Source organism: Schistocerca gregaria, chromosome 4 (genome assembly GCF_023897955.1).
Source record: "Schistocerca gregaria isolate iqSchGreg1 chromosome 4, iqSchGreg1.2, whole genome shotgun sequence".
In the NCBI taxonomy this organism is placed as follows: domain Eukaryota; kingdom Metazoa; phylum Arthropoda; class Insecta; order Orthoptera; family Acrididae; genus Schistocerca; species Schistocerca gregaria.
The window spans coordinates 259,723,700-259,744,122 of NC_064923.1; the positions used below are offsets into that span (position 1 = coordinate 259,723,700).

A 20,423-nucleotide genomic window follows, 5' to 3' on the forward strand; every position below is an offset into this window, starting at 1 on the left:
TTAATACAGAGCTGTCCTCTATTATTGTAGGTTTTGCTAATGAGTGACACTACCTTGTATCTCTTATTTTGTCCAAGAGGAGATGTGGTATGAATTTGTTCGTCATACTTGTGTAAAAGTTCGGTCGCCATACAGTGACATCGATTTCATTTCCCTGTTGCAGAATTCTTTTTCTGGAAGGCTCTTTTGGGTCACAACTTGACATCATTTCTGATACGCATTTTTCTCTTCTGTAACTCATTACGTTACACCACTTCATGTAATTACACGCTTTTGACATTAACGTCAGAACATATCGCACAGTAGCAATTATACGTAATACTAGGTCAATTTGCTTGCCGTCTCCACACTGCCCCGCTAAAGTTAAATATACCTGTATACTACCTCAGATTATTTAATTTAATTATTTAATTAATAAAAGTAATTAAAAGAAGAATTGCACAGATAATTTTTCCTTGAATTCCAGATAATAATTTTTGTCTTGCGACATAAAGTCCCAAATCACTGTCCGTGACAAGATCATCAGATTGGAAGCACTGTTTCGGATAAATCAAATGTAGGGATTTAATTCAGCCTTGTCTATTTTAAAAGATCGTCTCAGTGAATTTTAGAAATACACATAAGCCTAAACCTGGATGACACGACAGGGGTTTAATCTCCATTCCTCTCTAAAGCTAGTCCAGTGTCCTAATAATTACTCCATCTCATACAGTAAAAGACTTTTGTTTATAACTGTTGGTTTTACAATGTTTATCTTTTTAACAGCTATTGGTGCAGAGTCGGTAATACTGCGGTTTGCTCTACAAAGGTCACAATGATTATTCACGCTACGACGTAACTAACAAACCGGTCTTTGATCTCCAAAGAAAACTCTCGCTGCGTCCAGAAACTCGTGAAGTTGTTCCAAGAAGATTCATCAGGTTTATCATATCTGTTTCAAGTGGTCTTGTTGCACAACACTACAGCCACAGCCACTGCCACCATCAACTGAATACTCTGCACTGCTATCAACACTGAGCATACCGCCGCCACCATAATGCATTAACACGTTAAGAGCGCCGGCTTCACATTATCTTGACTGCAGACTAAGCTCTCCAACCGCGTTTGCCCCCCTCCCCAACTCAGTGCCCGGGGGCAGATAAGCGAGGCGTCACATCGCATTATAGCTCAACATTTATAAGATCGCTTCATACATATTATCACAACTAAACAAATAATGATGGCTGTGTTCACTTTATTGAGCTCTTCCCTAAAAAACTTACTGTTTCTCAACACACCTAATGTGCAATACGTATTAAAAACAGATGTTAAAGAGCTTCTACCACACACAGTTCATCTACTTTATTTTAGTGGAGTGCACTCGTTAGCAATTGGTCAAAATCCATTCCAGAGCATAAATAGTGCACTGGTATTCCATTTATATGTGACACAGAGGCTTTATAGGTATTTGGATTCAAATCTTTACGAATTTCACATCACACAACTGTTTGGTGTCTGCAGTATTTTTTCCTCATTGTGACACAATGATTGTAGAGGAATATATGAACCACAAACTGACTTTTCAACAGTGGCAGATGTCTCTCCCACCGTTTAAGTTACAGCATCCTAGTGATCAGAGATACAGTGTGTAACTACTAAGGGTCGTCTACGCTGTTTTGTTTTTGCAGTTTTTAGGTATAGTCATCCCAAACGGAGACATTAATATGTGTCCCGACACCTACTAATAATACTAGCACTATTGCAGACATCAGAGATAGAGGCTCTCCCTACCAGACCGAGGTTTCATTAACTTACCACCATCACTGAAAGTCCTGTACTGTAGTCATTTTTGCGTCAGCTGTACCGTTTATAAACGATTAATGGCAGATATACCACTGTAGCAGCACACTGCATGCATCCAACCATGTGATATTCACCTTTTCTCAAAATACCAAACGTACAATATGTGTTAAACAAGGTTTCCCATGGTTCACTTTTCCCTCCCATTTATTAGAGAGTGAAATGACTCCAATATCAGAGTTAGGGTAGGGTTAGCATATATCTCTTCCATCAGCTACAGGAAACTGGAAGACATTTCTTTAATAGGAATCTGTCTATGTCTACTATGCATTTGCCTTTTTTTTCTTAAGGCCTGTGAAATAGCAGTGCAGCATCTGTGGGAACAGTTTATGATACTTTTTTCTTAAAACCAATGGAATAATAAGATATACCCCAGGGCTGTCCAGCCCACAGCCAGTGTGCCATCAGACATGCTGGTGACTTTGGCTAATTCAGTTGCAACTGTGAAACTAGAGGTTTAGAGATGTATTAGGAAATTAATTTATGGAATTACAAGGAAATTCTGTGTTATTGCTGTGCAGTTGTGATAAAGAGTCTCATTCACCGTAGTTCTGATCGCTAAAAGTGTTCTCACAGTAAATAAAGTTCTTCATAACTTGGTTGTACTGTACCCTCTGGCCGCAACAGCCTGTCTGTGGTTGGTACTTGCTGCTAGATGTCAGAAGTCAGACAACCATTGTGAACTAACAGTAGATAGCGCTGCTTTAGTTCCAATGTGTTTGATATATGACTGAAAATGAGGGATACAGGTGCAGGCCAGTCACTATCTATAATTTCAATGATGCCTCAATCATTAATCAGTTCTCACATATATATATATATATATATATATATATATATATATATATATATATATATGAAATATCAAAGTAATTCTATGTTGCATTCTTTGAACGAAAATTAAGGCATTCTAGACTACTTACATGTGTTAATTATGTACCTATGACCATACTTTCTCTTCCTGTTTTTCAGCAGTTATTGTTAGTGTTACATATTTTATGTATGGTCCAAAATTATTTGCCTTCTTCCAAAGTGGCCCACATAAGCTAAAAGGCTGAGCAGCACTGATGTACAGTGTGCAGTCCACCATATGCTGGTACAATGTTGCAATCTTTTTTTAAGCAAAAAGGTGTTTCATGATATTTGTAATGAGCAATCTACACTAAAAACCGATCTTACACTATTTCTGTGTGGTATCATTTTTCCTCATATTCTTCCCACTAAGAGTTGTTCTGTTAAAGCTACAGTCTTCAGTATTTACCATTTCTGTATTTAACATTCATCTTCCTTATTTTGAAATCCCCAACTTCCACGTTTCTGACTCTGAGCTAAAGAAGCGCGACTCACGCCCGGTACTCACAGCAGGTCCCGAGTTCGAGTCTCGGTCGGGCACACAGTTTTAATCTGGCAGCGTGTTTCAACGTATTTCTTGGTGATAGCATGTTAATAACATCTCCCTGTTAGGAAGGAGAGGCTGTATGTACGATGGTTTTCAGAAACGTAATACCTCCACCTCCGTATCTCTTCAACAGTTGGCAGCATTGGTATGCGGCAGGGACTGGCTTCTTCAGTAGCCTCTTCTCTACAGCTCCAGTTGGCGGGAAGCCTTAGCGTTGAATGTTTGTGTTGTTACAGTGTAAAGTATGGAACAGTGCGCAGACAGTCGGTCAATGCGATTTAAGCAACGTGCAGTCATTTAATTCTTGACAGCAGAAGGTGTCACCCAAAAGGAGAATGATCAGAGAATGAAATCAGTTTATGGTGATTGTGTTGATGTGAGTACTGTGCGTCATTGGGCGAGTAAGTATAATGATGTTGAGGCGGAAACATCTGACCTGCGTGACAAACAAAGTTGGACGTCCTGTGACAGCAACCAACGAGTTTCACAAGCAAAATGTTGACAGATTGTTTCAGGACGATCGTCATATCATCTCAGAGAGAAATTGCAAGCACAATCAGCATTTCACAAGAACGTGTGGGTCACATTATTACTTTGTTTGGCTATCGGAAGGTCTGTGCTCGATGGGTACCTGACTCCTGAAATGAAAGTACACAGACTTTAAATTTGCGAGGAACTCCTCTCGCCTTACGAGAATGAAGATGCACAGAACTCACAACAACACAATCACCATAAACTGCTTTTAACGAAACAGCACAGAAAAATGTACCTGATGACTCTTAGGAATGACATATGGTATCTCTGACCATGATGAAACTTGCTTGCAGAGCCGTCTGCCTTAATTGTAATGTCTGTTCCTAATTAATACTTCGTCGTCAATAATTATTTTGGAATTAGGGAAAATGCTACAATGAACAAACTCTTTTTGGATGCGAATTTCGTAAGCATTTGATGTCATATACCTATAAAGGCGAGAGCCCCACGGAATTGATATTGTAAATGGAATACAGATATTCGGTTAAGGTGCTGGAATGGATTACATCTGTGTTACACACATTTTATCCAGCTGCTATCGAGTGAGCTTCGCTAAAATAAAGTGGAAGAATTGTAGGTGGTAGCTGCTCCTTAATATCTATTTGTTTAATACCTATTGCATCTTAGATGAGTTGAGAAAAAATAAATCTTTAAAAGAATTACGTGCCAGTGGCATGCTCGATACTCATAGAGTGGCTGTGGTGAAGACAGCTCCCATTCAGGACAACAGGAATTCAGTGCACAGAACCCCTGTTCCACAGGTGAAAACGGAATATTGTTTTATAGTGTTATTTAGTGATAGCTTTTAACGTACATAATTGCATTTCCCACAGGTACTACGATTTTAAGTGTCAGACTGCTCCTAAGCGACCTGACAGTGTCATCGTCCTTTTTTTAACACACCGATAGTGTAGGGGGCGAGTTCTTTACAGTGAAAAAGATCCAACAGTATTTTTATTGTACTGGGCTAGTTGTTAACATTATACTGTGGGGAAATAAAATGATCGTATGGCATTTATTAGCCGTCGCATTGCAAGTCTTTTTAGTTGAGGCCACTTCGGCGAATTGCGTGTCAATGATGATGAAGAGCACACAACAGCTAGTCCCCTGCCGGAAATCGAATCTGCACCCCCTTTCTTGGTAGGCAGCAACGCTACCGCTGCGCTAAGGAGGCGGACTACTATGAGGATATCAGCATAGACTGTTTAAGTAACGCATTGTGTTAACGGTTGTGAAACATTAACAGTCCCCTATATGTGTGTGGCCTCTTGAAAAGCTGTTTTTGTGGCATGCTGGGAGAAAATCGACAAAATTGATATAAATTGTTCCAAAACGAAAAACATCACTAGAATCTGCTGTCGGTCAACAATTAAACTACATAAATTTCAGTGTATTTGGTTAAGCAATGGGCTGTGGGGATAATTGTTAAGCATTTAGTTTCTCTTATTTATGTGCATCTTTGGAATACTAGAATAAAATTGGAGAAATGGCCTCAAAACTGTAATTAGCGTCATATATTGGCCTGCTTCCGGAAAACGCCACTGATCAAAATAGTCTGCAGTAAATTGCACAAATGGAATTGCAAATATGAGGTGAATTTGCTGGCGAGTTGCTCAACTGATGTACAGAGCACAAATGCTAAGTCACCTCACGATGGTGGATACCCTGCGGATTGGTGGTGATTGAACACCAACAGGAGAACACTACAGGACTGAGAGAGGGAGGCAGCTATTTTGAATCAGAAATTAGGTAATTGAGATTAAACTAAAAGCATTTTGTCATAAATTATTATTGCATAAACATTAGAACACAAAGGCTCTACTTGGTGGCCATTTTGGATTACAAATTTTAGTACTTACGATGATAGTTATGGTTCATAAATTAGAATAGGTTAAAAGCATTTGGCCATTAAGTAACACTGTATAACCAAAACTAAGGGAGCAAGTGAGCAGTTTATTTACGTTAGGCTCCTAAGCTACACTAATCTGTTTACATAATGATGGTAGATTGGGCTGTTTACATAAGGAAAATAAATGGGCCCTTTCCTTAAGTCTTACAGATCTGCTAGTCATATGAACCTGGCAACATTTCGTTAATGATGCCGAACAACTGTGATGCACTCAGATATGATGTACATCGAACAGCAAGGATAATTCATTAACGCTGCTGGCAATCTAAGATCATACCTTGACAACATGGCACATCTCACGTCGGCAAAGAATAAGTTTTATAAAAAATACTAAAAAAATAATAAATACCTATGGTGTGTGAATATACACGATCCTCACGTCATCACAGATTATCAGGTGAAATGGCGACCCAGAGACATTCCCATGTTTTAAGTACAAGAGTAAAAGCAAGGACACCTGCAGCTCGTCACTAAAAAATTAGAAAAACCTTTATAGCGTTATCTACATATTATTTTGTACATCAACGTAAAATAGAAATGCTCAAACCCTTGGAAGAAATGATGTAATGAAGTTAACTGAGTAATGCTCGTTTACGAAAAGTAGAGGATGAGTGCCAACATGGCAATTAATGATATTTCGTTTATTTTTGCACTTGTACTTTCACCACCGCACTTAAAAGTTTGAAGTGGTTTTTATTTCGCCTCTAACGCAGATACTCACTAAATGAAAAAAGCCTGTCACATCATTGAGAGATAACCAGGCACTGAGACCAAAGATCCGATTTTTAGATTGTGGAATGCACGTGCCTCATGAGTGATGACTACCGCTGTCGAGGAGTTATCTCTGAAACAATGTTGAAGTAACGACGACCGAGTGTCGTGGCGTGAGGCACGGGATACCCCAGCTGTTGCTATTTAAGGCACCGCTTAGGCGAAATGTGCTGCATACTGTCTGCACCCCCGACGAGACTTCCAGCTCACGACTCCGACCCTAGCAGGTCAGTAGCCGCCGCTGCTCTATGCACATGCGTCCCGCACCATCGGGAAGAAGGTAGTTAACCTCCTGCAGTTTCCCTGTATTCCTTTTTACAAATAAATTTCAAAATTTAGCGTTTTAAGTTTCGTTTGTTAGAAGGCTACCAATCCCCACATGAGGGAAAGGTCTGTGGCGAGTAGGATCTTAGGATAACAACAAGAATAAAAACTATTTTTCTTAAGTTACATGCCATACCAGTCAAAATAAAAACAAAATCGCACTCTGACCTCATCTTGCCTTAATAGGTTAACACTATGCCCTCACCTTGCTTTAATACGGTACGCTGGGGGACGTTCTGACAAAGTATAACTGTTAGTGTTTGCAATACTGAACGGAGTTTCAGTAACAGTTTTCCATGCACACATACCACTCATCCGAGAAAATGTAACAGTTAATGTCTCGATCGGTATATATTCGTTTGTCTTTTCTTGTACTGGTTTTGGTGTAAAGCCCATTTAATCAGATTTAATTATGTCACACAATACAAAAAAAAGGATATAATTCTGACTTAACTACAATATATAAAACACAACTGTGCGAGATAATCTATGAATTACTCAGGCAGTTAAGAGGTATCCTAGGAGAAAAGTAAAATTTAATTTTTGAAACTGTGCTTATCTTGAATATAGAAGGGCACTTGTTCGGAATAGAGGGACACGGGGTCTCGCAGCAATACAGGTTTTATACAGAGAGTGGAGCCGGTGTGTTGTGTGTGTGTGTCCAGGATGCAGCTCTTGGTGTTTTACTGTGTCGCGCTGCTGGCCCCCCTGGCGACTGCAGCGCCGCCCTCAGACCGCAACCATGTACCACCCATCGCATGTGAAGACATGGCGCCCATCCACGGGGACAACCAGCCCAGCGAGGAGCCGGCGCCCTACACCATCTCCGTGTCCACCACCGCCGTGAGCGCGGGACAGACCGTCACAGGTGAGCGCACCGCAGCTTCATGTATCAAGTACGGCGTGCTCACACTGTGGGCCAGGGAGTGCGGGAAAGACACGTGCTGGCTGTAGTAATTTCTTTCTCTATCACATGTTGGGCATAGTGACTGATGTCTAACGATACTGAAAATAAGTCGGTTACAATCACGTATCATGTTATTTTACCATATTAACCCAACAACACTTCAGTGGAGCAAATGCTACATCTACATCTACATCTACATCTACATCTACATCTACATGACTACTCTGCAATTCACATTTAAGTGCTTGGTAGAGGGTTCATCGAACCACAATCATACTATCTCTCTTCTGTTCCACTCCCGAACAGCGCGCGGGAAAAATGAACACCTAAACCTTTCTGTTCGAGCTCTGATTTCTCTTATTTTATTTTGATGATCATTCCTACCTATGTAGGTTGGGCTCAACAAAATATTTTCGCATTCGGAAGAGAAAGTTGGTGACTGAAATTTCGTAAAAAGGTCTCGCCGCGACGAAAAACGTCTTTGCTGTAATGACTTCCATCCCAATTCGCGTATCATATCTGCCACACTCTCTCCCTTATTAGGTGATAATATAAAACGAGCAGCCATTTTTTGCACCCTTTCGATGTCCTCCGTCAATCCCACCTGGTAAGGATCCCACATCGCGCAGCAATATTCTAACAGAGGACTAACGAGTGTAGTATAAGCTGTCTCTTTAGTGAACTTGTTGCATCTTCTAAGTGTCCTGCCAATGAAACGCAACCTTTGGCTCGCCTTCCCGACAATATTATCTATGTGGTCCTTCCAACTGAAGTGGTTCGTAATTTTAACACCCAGGTACTTAGTTGAATTGACTGCTTTGAGAATTGTACTATTTATCGAGTAATCGAATTCCAACGGATTTCTTTTGGAACTCATGTGGATCATCTCACACTTTTCGTTATTTAGCGTCAACTGCCACCTGCCACACCATACAGCAATCTTTTCTAAATCGCTTTGCAACTGATACTGGTCTTTGGATGACCTTACTAGACGGTAAATTACAGCATCACTGCTGCATTGCTAAAAATTCATCGTAAAGTTTACTACTCCACATTATATTCAAAGGAAGTCATTAAATCTCCAAAGGTATGTTAAATGCCAAATTAACTACAAAACGTCCTGTTTTATACCCTACTGCAATAGTAAATTTTGCGAGCGTATCGTAATCTGAGGTTAAGCATTGAAATCAACGAAGGGAATTATATTACAACAGCGTTCCCTACATGTGTTTAGGAACACCGCCTGCATATGTGAAACGCCATTACTGTTTACTTTTGCCCTCAAAAGCTAACATTCTAGAAAAATGTTCCTGAATTTATTTAAATTTCTCCTCAGCAGCACAACTTCGATCAATTATCACAGCCAATAGCAATGCCTTGAGTCAGTATTTAGCGTAACTAACTTTGTTTTCAGGGTAGCAAGTAAATAATTATATTCGTGTCTCACTGTTGCTACTGAAACGTCATCACAAAGCCATCAGCTTCATAGACAGGTTTGGGTGAATTCCTATACATGGATAACGATTACACACGTACCATGGTGCTAGTGTGGAAAATTAAAGAGCAAGGGTCCCTTAGAAATTCATACCCATCTGAACATTTTTGAACCATGCCAAAAGAAGAAGAATATTTCACCAACTGCAACATGGTCGCGTATACATACAGTGATCCAATACTGTCAAACGTATTTGATATTTGGTCATATTGGTAGCACGGGTAAAATTCAGACATATTGTCTTGTTCTACATGTTCAGTGAAACACAGAGCTAGATGTGTGTAAAATGACAGATCGACAGTTCCAAATTATCAACAAAATGACTCGCAACACCTATGTTCTTTCCGAGTCATGTTAGCACAATCATTTCGTATACCAGCTCGTCAGGTGTACTTTGCAAACTAATAACGGTGTAGAAAAAAAATAACCATACACAGATCATCGACATAATACTATGCACGCACTAAGAAGAGTCAAGTAATCAAGGCGTTTTCAGCCACATGGCCGCCGGTTCTAGACGCTTCAGTCTGGAACCGCGTGGCCGCTACGGTGGCAGGTTCGAATCCTGCCTCGGGCATGGATGTGTGTGATGTCCTTAAGTTAGTTAGGTTTGAGTAGTTCCAAGTTCTAGGGGACTGATGACCATATATGTTAAGTCCCATAGTGCTTAGTGCCATTTTTTTTCAGCCACATGACCATCATCATCATAGCTGTCCGTTTACTGGCTGCTGATAGCTAGGGATCTAATGTAAACACTTAAAAACGCCTTGATAGCTTCAGGTTGGATGAGTCAGATTTCATGGTGAGTTTTGACGTCGTTTCCTTGTTTACGAGGGTACCCCTGCGATAGTCGCTAGAGTTGATTGGTCAGAGGTTTGACGAGAATACCACTGAACTTTTTAGGCATGTCTTGACTTCCACGTTTTTTGTTTTTAATGGAGAATACTACGAACAAACGGAAGGAGTCGCCATGGGTAGCCCACTCTCACCGGTGGTAGCGAATTTGTACATGGAGAACTTCGAGGAGGAAGCCCTGTCGTCATCCGAATGGAAACCTACTTGCTTTTTCCGTTACGTGGACGACACGTTCGTCATCTGGCCACATGGTATGGATAAACTCCTTGACTTCCTTACACATCTAAACTCCATACACCCCAACATCAAATTCACTATGGAAACTGAAACGGAGGGTAAATTACCTTTCATTGACGTCTTGGTCAGGAGAAGGGCTGACGGCACCCTAGGTCATGGGGTGTACCGAAAGACAACACACACTGATCTGTATTTGCATGCAGACAGCTGCCACCACCCTTCACAGAGGAATGGGGTACTTTAAACTCTAGTACATAGGGCGCGCACTATCCCTGTCACAGTCTACCCCAGGAATTGGAACATCTGAGAACTGTATTTCGAAAAAATGGGTACTCAGAGTGGCAGATCCAACGTGCTCTCCACCCAACCACTGCATCACAACCTGTTGAGATGGATGAAGTCACGAGGGAGGAGGTAGGCACTGCATTTATTCCATACACAGGCGCACTCTCGGGGAAAATCTCCCGCATTCTGAAGAAACACCGGGTCGGAACTGTGTTTTGTCCTCCGAATAAAACTCGTGCACTGGTGGGGAGCGCCAAAGATGACCTCGGTTTGAGGAAGGCCGGAGTGTACCAGATTCCGTGTCAATGTGGCAAGTCGTATATTGGTCAGACGATGCGTACCGTCGAGGATCGATGCCGTCAACACCAGAGGCACACTGGACTGATGTATCCGAGCAAGTCAGCGGTCGCTGAACATTGTTTGTCGGAAAATCACGCTATGGAGTATGACCGCACGAGGATTCTGGTACAGACATCGACATACTGGGACAGCGTTGTTAGAGAGGCCATCGAAATTCGCACCAATGACGACCTCATAAACCGTGACTGTGGCTATAATCTTAGCAAGGCTTGGGAACCAGCGATTGGGTTAATCAAGAGTAAATCGAGCAAACACATAGTTGTGACGACCACGGCGGACAGAGCCATCACACCGACGTCATCTCAGACGCCGTCGCAATCTGTTCCACCGCGCTACCGTGGCGCGGGGCGCGGACGGCGGAGGGAGCGCGCCGCGGGCGGAGGGTATTTAAATCGGCAGCCGCCACGACCGAACCCAGTTCCCCCTGAGCAGCCATAGCGTACGGATCTCTGTGCCGGCGCGTTCACAGGAGCTCAGTCCGTCAGTTCACCTGATGATGGCGACATGTTTGATCGCCGAAATATTGTGCCCGTTGGACACTATAGACCGGCAGTACACCCGTGGATATTTTGATTAGTTAAAAACAACATTAGAAGCACTTGTATATTCTGTGGCCGAATACTGTTCTGCTTGGAGTAGAAGCAGCCATCTTAACAAAATAGATACCGATCTAAATGACGCATTCAGGATCATGGACGGCCGAATTTGGCCGAGCGGTTCTAGCCGCTACAGACTGGAGCCGCGCGACCTCTACGGTCGCAGGTTCTAATCCTGCCTCGGGAATGGATGTGTGTGATGTCCTTAGGTTAGTTAGGTTTAAGTAGTTCTAAGTTCTAGGGGACTGATGACCTCAGTAGTTAAGTCCCATGGTGCTCAGAGCCATTTGAACCTTCAGGATCATGACAGGAACTCTTAAATCCACATCAATATCAAATCTACCAGTACTCGCCAATATTGGCCCTCCGAGTGTTCGACGACAACAAAAAGCAGTAACGTATGAATTGATGAAACTCATTGTCTCTTCCGGTAATCGTACAGGCTTCAAGAGCATAGTTAGTTATTGATAAAAGATTGAGCCTGATGAAGAGTATTGTTGGATCTGAAGAGGAATCGTCGTTTTAAATTGCATCATGACTGTTGTCAGGCATTGATTTTTACTGATTAACATTGAGTAAAATGTATATAAAATAAGGTGAGTTCCAGACACCAAATGCCTTATGTTCGTAAGAAGCTCGAAGTTCCACTTTCATTATATGCCTTCATTGAAATGTGCTGCTGCAGATGTACCTTAGCTATTGGAGCGCTATCAGTATTGTAATACTGATGCTGTTGCTGCAGTGCACTTCTCGGGCAACACGACGTTCAGGGGCGTGTATGTGCAGGCGCGCCAAGGGGACCAGCCGGTGGGGCAGTTCCTCGCCAGCGACGTGGCCGGCGTCGCTCTGGACGACTGCGCGCCCGGCACCAGCGTGAGTAGTCGCGGCTGCCTCTCCAGTTTACGTGACCGTTGCGTTTAGAATAAAGTATTTCCCGTTTATTGTGAAATTTGTGACATGTAGCTACACACTCTCTCTCTCTCTCTCTCTCTCTCTCTCTCTTTCTCTCTCTCTCTCTCTCTCTCTCTCACACACACACACACACACACACACACACACACACACACACACATATATATATATATATATATATATATATATATATATATATATATATATATAGCTGGGACACCCTATAATCTTGTCCACCCAAAATATCTCTGGAATAATAACAGCTATTGGAAAACGACTTTCACCCGTATCAGTGTAGGGCTGGGGCGCATGAATGTATGTATTTGGAAACATTCTAAAACGAAAGCATATGTGTTTTTTAACACAAACTTAGGTTTTTTTAAATTGACCTCCTATATTTTTTCTTCAGCAATCCATAGCATTACAAAGCACATACACAATGGCGTTGATTGCATCGCAATATTCCCATTACATCCCGAGATATTAAGACGAGAAGTTGACGCTTCAAACACCCGACATGAGCTGCTAGCGCACGTCCTGAGGCTCAGACGTGAACCCCATGCTGCCCGTAATCGCGATGTGATTGACATGCGTAATCACACTTCCATACTTATCAAGAGGTCCGAAACGAATAATACGGTCTGCTGCCATCCTGCATTAACGTCGTACATTCCAGCAGATATTTATCCCAAAGGCTACGGGTGATGCGGTTCTGTAACATATCTGTGTACCGCAACGTTAGTGACAAAGTTAACTTCGCTTATCGTTCATCCGTTACTAAAAAGATAATGCCGTTCAACGTTAAAGCTTTACTTTACTGTAGATCTAGCGCAATTGAGAGTTAATCATTCACTCGTAATAGTAAAATTCATGTTGATGGTTTTAGTGAAACGAGCAAGTGGACTAAAAGTTTTACCATTGTTTCGGACCTCTTGATAAGTATGGAAGTGTGATTACGCATGTGGCTCTGAGCACTATGCGACTCAACTACTGTGGTCATTAGTCCCCTAGAACTTAGAACTACTTAAACCTAACTAACCTAAGGACATCACACACATCCATGCCCGAGGCAGGATTCGAACCTGCGACCGTAGCAGTCGCACGGTTCCGGACTGCGCGCCTAGAACCGCGAGACCACCGCGGCCGGCGATTACGCATGTCAATCACATCGCGATTACGGGCAGCATGGGGTTCACACATGAACCTCAGGACGTGCGCTAGCAGCGCATGTCGGGTGTTTCAAGCGTCAACTTCGCGTCTCAATATCTCGGGATGTAATGGAAATATTGCGATGCAAACAACGCCATTGTGTATGTGCTTTGTAATGCTATGGATTGCTGAAGAAAAAATATAGCAGGTACATTTAAAAAAACGTAAGTTTGTGTTAAAAAACATATATTCTTTCATTTTAGAATGTTTCCAAATATGTATATTTATGGGTCCCAGACCTACATTGATACCGGTGAAAGTCGTTTTCCAATAGCTGCTATTGTTCCAGAGATATCTTGGGTGGACAAGATAGCTGCGACACCCTGTATATACGTTTGCCCGCAAGACGGGTCCTCTAGTCTTGGCGGAGTTATCGTTATAATTTGCGCAAGTTCTTCGTCCTTCGCGATTGGGGTACATCACCTTTGTGGTTTTCTGAGGGAATGGAGGGGTGTCAGTGAGATATCGATGCCTTAAAACAGTCCGTGAGACGCTCTTTGGTGTCTACATAAATTTTCATACAAGCTTGCTTGCTTGCTTACTTACTGAGTAGAACATGCTCTGCCTCCTCCCGTCCCTCTCACGACCTCAAAACAGTGTTATTTTAATGAAAAGTTCTCTCGGACATTCTAATTACAAATTATTAACCATTTAATTAAATAACTTTTTTCTTGAGTTCGATTCCAAGTAATTTCCTGGTATGGAAATGCACACAACGAGGTCTGTATAATACACTCCTGGAAATTGAAATAAGAACACCGTGAATTCATTGTGCCAGGAAGGGGAAACTTTATTGACACATTCCTGGGGTCAGATACATCACACGATCGCACTGACAGAACCACAGGCACATAGACACAGGCAACAGAGCATGCACAATGTCGGCACTAGTACAGTGTATATCCACCTTTCGCAGCAATGCAGGCTGCTATTCTCCCATGGAGACGATCGTAGAGATGCTGGATGTAGTCCTGTGGAACGGCTTGCCATGACATTTAAACCTGGCGCCTCAGTTGGACCAGCGTTCGTGCTGGACGTGCAGACCGCGTGAGACGACGCTTCATCCAGTCCCAAACATGCTCAATGGGGGACAGATCCGGAGATCTTGCTGGCCAGGGTAGTTGACTTACACCTTCTAGAGCCCGTTGGGTGGCACGGGATACATGTGGACGTGCATTGTCCTGTTGGAACAGCAAGTTCCCTTGCCGGTCTAGGAATGGTATAACGATGGGTTCGATGATGGTTTGGATGTACCGTGCACTATTCAGTGTCCCCTCGACGATCACCAGAGGTGTATGGCCAGTGTAGGAGATCGCTCCCCACACCATGATGCAGGGTGTTGGCCCTGTGTGCCTCGGTCGTATGCAGTCCTGATTGTGGCGCTCACCTGCACGGCGCCAAACACGCATACGACCATCATTGGCACCAAAGCAGAAGCGATTCTCATCGCTGAAGACGACACGTCTCCATTCGTCCCTCCATTCACGCCTGTCGCGACACCACTAGAGGCGGGCTGCACGATGTTGGGGCGTGAGCGGAAGACGGCCTAAAGGTGTGCGAGACCGTAGCCCAGCTTCATGGAGACGGTTGCGAATGGTCCTCGCCGATACCCCAGGAGCAACAGTGTCCCTAATTTGCTGGGAAGTGGCGGTGCGGTCCCCTACGGCACTGCGTAGGATCCTACGGTCTTGGCGTGCATCCATGCGTCGCTGCGGTCCGGTCCCAGGTGCTACACGTTCTACTCAAATGGCAGTAAAATAGAAATTCCTGCAGTTCTCCAGAAGCTGAAAGAAGTTAGTTACGCTTCTGATTCACATATTTATTACTTGACAAGGTGCTACGCCAAAGATTTAACTCTTAAACAACATACATGATAATTTATTTCTTCCATATACTAAGCAAGATGTAGTTTGGTTCGCGCACCATCAAACGTGTTTAAATGAGCTTTTCCCTTGTGATATAAAAGGCATTGATATAGGAAATCTGTTACAGTATCTGTTACAGTACTGACAGAGGAAGAACTTAGAATCTGGTTGTAACTTTACATGTATGACAATACAGGATCCACGTTACTTGAGGGCGAGAGACAGATTAGTGGTGCTTTCACCTAATCCAATGTGAAACTGCAACTTCAGTGTAAAATACAAACTAAGGGTAGAACTAGATTACGATGCAACAGAGCTGTTTGTAAAAATGAGAATACGTCTGTTGGATACTACAGACATACATAGTAATACAGCAATATGTTTTCCAGCAATCTACAAATTCAACATTTATACCATCCGTGCTTCAGAAACGGAAACAATTAATCTTAAATATTTGAGTTATTTTCCAAAAGTTGTACATAAATATTTATTACATAACAGCATGCATTTATACTGAATTATGTACAAACAAATATTTCTTATCAAACATATCTGTGAGACATAAAATTCTCTCTTTGAACCGAGCGAGGTGGCGCAGTGGTTAGCACACTGGACTCGCATTCTGGAGGACGACGGTTCAATCCCGCGTCCGGCCATCCTGATTTAGGTTTTCCGTGATTTCCCTAAATCGCTCCAGGCAAACGCCGGGATGGTTCCTTTGCAAGGGCACGCCGACTTCCTTCCCTAAACCGATGAGACTGATGACCTCGCAGTTTGGTCTCTTCCCCCAAAACAACCAACCAACCATCTCTCTTTGAAGAACAGAAACCATTACGTCTTGTAACTTTCGCTATTTCAGCTATGAGTGAAAATTTCTGATCGCTCAATCAAAAACTGCAGAATTTAAAAACAATAATTTAGATTCGTTCAGTACGTGAAACATAAATGGTGACGAGAGACACTGCGACATTTTAGATAATTAGTGAATAAGCGTAATTATGCGTCTGTCTGCTTTCAGAACGCCTTGGAATATGTTTCGAGTGAAGACACCGAGGAACTGGATGTCGAGTGGGTGGCGCCTGACATTAACGACGTCATCGTTTTCAGGTGAGACTTCCACTACACTACACATGCGACTGAATTGAATATGCCGACCCCTTAACCACTGCTTGCGACGTAAATGGACTGGGATTTTTATGAACCTGCTGTTTCCTCTTAAAAAGTTTCCTCAAAATTCTACTTCGTCATTAAATAATAATAATAGTAATAGTAATAACGACATGAAATCAAATCTGCCCCTCAACGAGGTTCATCGCAAATTAGTACGGGTTTTCAGCAATGTGGCATGGTGGACTAACTACCGTTATTACTGTCCCTACAGTGAAGCTAATAAACGCTCCCTGGAAAGGCAGGTAGTACAGTTGGAAGAAACCTCATTCAAAAATGTAAAGTTCTTTGTTCCTCACATTTGCCGTTTATTGTTTACGAGTTGTTACTGCTGACACCGCATACCGTTTGCCAGCCGTCTTTAATCTCAGAGTCCTCGTGGAGATTCTCGTTCCTAGCTTCTTGTCGAATGCTCGCACAGACGCTGATTTTCGTGGCCTTCCTCCTGCCGATGTCCAGGAATTTCTTAGCGCATTTCTCTGCTTCCTTTAGCAATGGACCACAGAAACTGTTTTACGTTGCCGATTTAAAAAAAATGTATTACCTCAACGCCCATTCCCTAGTTCCCGTCTTTTACACAGTCCTGGCGTGTGTAATATTCTACAAGCTGCTTTTCCGTTTCATTTTATGTAGTCCTTTTTCCCTGTAGTTTCCTACTCTTCACAGCTGTTCGTTGTGTAGTGGCCTGCAACAAACCGATACAGCGCCAAAATTGCTTCCAGTCCGTTTGTAGACCGCGATAGGGGACTCAGGAATACCATTTCTTTCACGCACCACTCATTGTTCTCCAAGTCGTTCTCCATACTAAACAATTAATTATTATTAAGCTATTAACTTTCTTTCTGGGTAAACCACCTCACTGGACATGCTCATAAAGCCAAGAAGGTAGATAGTACAGTACAAAACTGAAAAGAATGCCGTCGTTTGTGAGTGTGAGATTCCGTCATATAATTTTACTATAAATTTCCTTCAATATGTGTTATTAAGTCGACGAAACAGTTCGAGGTGTGTCAGTCCCAAAAGAGTGCACATCATTTTGGCTTCCTATACTGCCTCCATTTTCAGTGAATTTTGAGATAGATCCCTATGTACGGCTTAGCCAATCTTTTCCAGCTAAACCGCTGAAAATCTGCTATGATTTTCCTCGGAACATCTGTTTTTTTTTGTTTATTTTCAAGTGTATACTGTGCCAGTAATATTCTATTTCATTGTTCACAGATCCACTTATCCGTTTCAAATAATTTCCTTTACGATATCTGTGATTTTAAAAAGCGTATTATGGAGACGTAGAGAAAATCTCATATGAGTCTTACGCTGCGAAATATCAGTGTGTAATTAAGAAATGAAGTAACGGCAGTAATATTTCAGACTCACCCTATTCTCTGAATAAAGATAAAATTTAACTTAAATGCGCTTTGTCAAATCAGAATGAAGCGATCAGCGCACTTAGATTATAAAACTTTTATCATACTTTCGAACCATGTTAATAGTTCAAAGTTGAATGGAAGCTTGTCAGAAGTCTTACAGGTTCATCAGGAAATCTGTATGCAGCTAGTACTTAAATTATTGGCAAATATAATACACGTTTGTTATTTGTTAACTAAACGGGATTAGCACTCTTATGAGTGGAAAGTAAATAGCTCTACTTCCGTCACACCGAGATGTGCACTGTAAAAGAGAAGTAATACTTCTGAGCCGGCCGGTGTGGCCGTGCGGTTCTAGGCTCTTCAGTCTGGAACAGCGTGACCCCTACGGTCGCAGGTTCGAATCCTGCCTTGAGCATGGGTGTGTGTGTGTGATGTACTTAGGTTAGTTAGGTTTAAGTAGTTCTAAGTTCTAGGGGACTGATGATCACAGATGTTAAGTCCCATAGTGCTCAGAGCCATTTAAACCATTTTTGAATACTTCTGAGCCAGTGTATTCTGTTGACTGATTTTCGTGCCCTTGGTGTGCGTAGCAAAGCTAACAGCACATTACCACAGCGCGACTAACGGACTAGTTTCTAAAGCTGACTCACTTCTGTTGCAGAGCGTCTTTCGTGAAGACCTTCCCCGAGTTCTGGGTCGGCGTCGAGTCAGAAACTGTCACGGTCGGGGTAAGTACACCGCTTGTCAGTAAGTTACTTTTAAATTACTACATATTTAAGTTATTTTATTTCCCTTTTTTGTATTAGGTAGTTTAGAGATACAACAAAATAAGTTTACTGACTGAAGGTTAAATAAGGTTAAATATTCTAGCATATCAGGTCAATTCATCTTGAATTTCCTCTACACGATCTGCGGTTGGACCCCTGTGCTGAGAACTTTTTCTGAATCTTTTGGTGTTCACGGTTATTAGAAGGTGGATCATGTAGAAGAAACTGAAGATAATTATCATCCTAGAATATTTAACCTTGAATGATATCAGCTACGAAAGCCTGAGGCAATAACATCAGCAACGAAAGCACGAGGACTTACATAGTGGGTTCACGTTCAGTGTGTTATTGTCGTTTCTTTCTAGTCATTTCTGAGAACAAAACAAGTTTTGAAACTTCTTTGTTGAAGATGCAGGATGTCATACCGCGTAAATTTAGCTAACTTATTTGGCTTTGTATTTAATTTCAGTACTGTAACTTTATTTTTTTTATTCTTTGCAGACCGCGCAGAAGGCTTCCCACATCGTTGCTGCATGAAGATCGGAAATGCATTGTGACAGTGACGACAGTGTCGTGTAAACACATTCTTTCCAAGTCGACGCATTAAAAATTAAATAACAATGTGATTGTTAGTGTTGGTAATAATAAGCTAATGCAATAGGTGATTGGACTATTTAGATTAAAGTTATGAGACCACTCTATGTCCTTAGCTTGAAGAAGTTCAAAGATAACACAGAGACACAACAGGAAAACATCTTGCCTTGCACACCTGAAAAGTAAAAGGGTGGTCAGACAGCTTGCTTTGTGTTCCGGAGAACTTGATATGACGACGAGGATATGAAAGCGACGTCTGCCTCACATCCTGCCGTCATCAAGAATATAACTGATGTTTTTTTTTAAAAAAAAATAAAACAACTGTATTCTCATACTCTTGAGCTATTTAATTGTTATTGGAGCCCATCACCCAGCTCACCACCTCACATGGTATATCTAACAGTACGGACTCCGGTGTTAGTTGTCTCTCGTTGGCGTAATGACTTCAAAAAACAGAGTACAATACATTTTTGTAGGTGCGCATGTTCCTAAAAGCCGTGCGTAAAAATGGGGATTTTCCAGGGATTATACATTGGATTCTATTGGTAACAGAATGATAGGGTCAAGTGTTTTGGATAGTCCTTGTGCTAGGGACTATGAGAATACCCAACACAAAGGTCGTCTTACTGTAACTATCTTATAGTAAAGGCTCAGAATTTGAATATTACACACTTTCTCCAGCTTAGACAAATGAAGAGAATCCATTGGTCCTTTTTGCATTATATGTAGTCAACGGTGCGTCTTAGGGGCTTAAGAGGGCATCATTTCGTTCATGAGTGGTTCCTGGGAACACCCGAAAAGAAAGCGTTTTGCACCATTTTGGCACCGTTAGCGACGGAAATCTAAGTACCAGTAAATAACCGAAACAAACTTCTCAAATTTTAACATATGTTCTCTAGGCGTCTATCTAGAAGTAACATCTTTTCGTTTTCAAATATCTCTATTTATAATCGAGAAACACAACTGCTGTGCACAGAAAATGGCTGTATTTTTTATGGCTATCTCGAATAACAACGAAAATTTTCTCAATA

General features: G+C 41.9%; 2 protein-coding genes across 2 annotated transcripts in view; one reads left to right on the forward strand and one right to left on the reverse strand.

The window, feature by feature from the left end:
* Positions 1-20,423, reverse strand: part of LOC126365758 (probable G-protein coupled receptor 139) — a 1,098,473-nt gene that overhangs the window by 327,604 nt on the left and 750,446 nt on the right. The window lies entirely within an intron of this gene.
* On the forward strand, positions 7,445-19,686 carry LOC126365761 (putative defense protein). The gene is made up of 5 exons (XM_050008260.1): positions 7,445-7,644; positions 12,254-12,384; positions 16,516-16,604; positions 18,693-18,759; positions 19,300-19,686. Exons 1-5 carry the CDS (start codon positions 7,545-7,547, stop codon positions 19,333-19,335), a joined length of 423 nt encoding a protein of 140 aa, XP_049864217.1. The 5' UTR covers positions 7,445-7,544; the 3' UTR covers positions 19,336-19,686.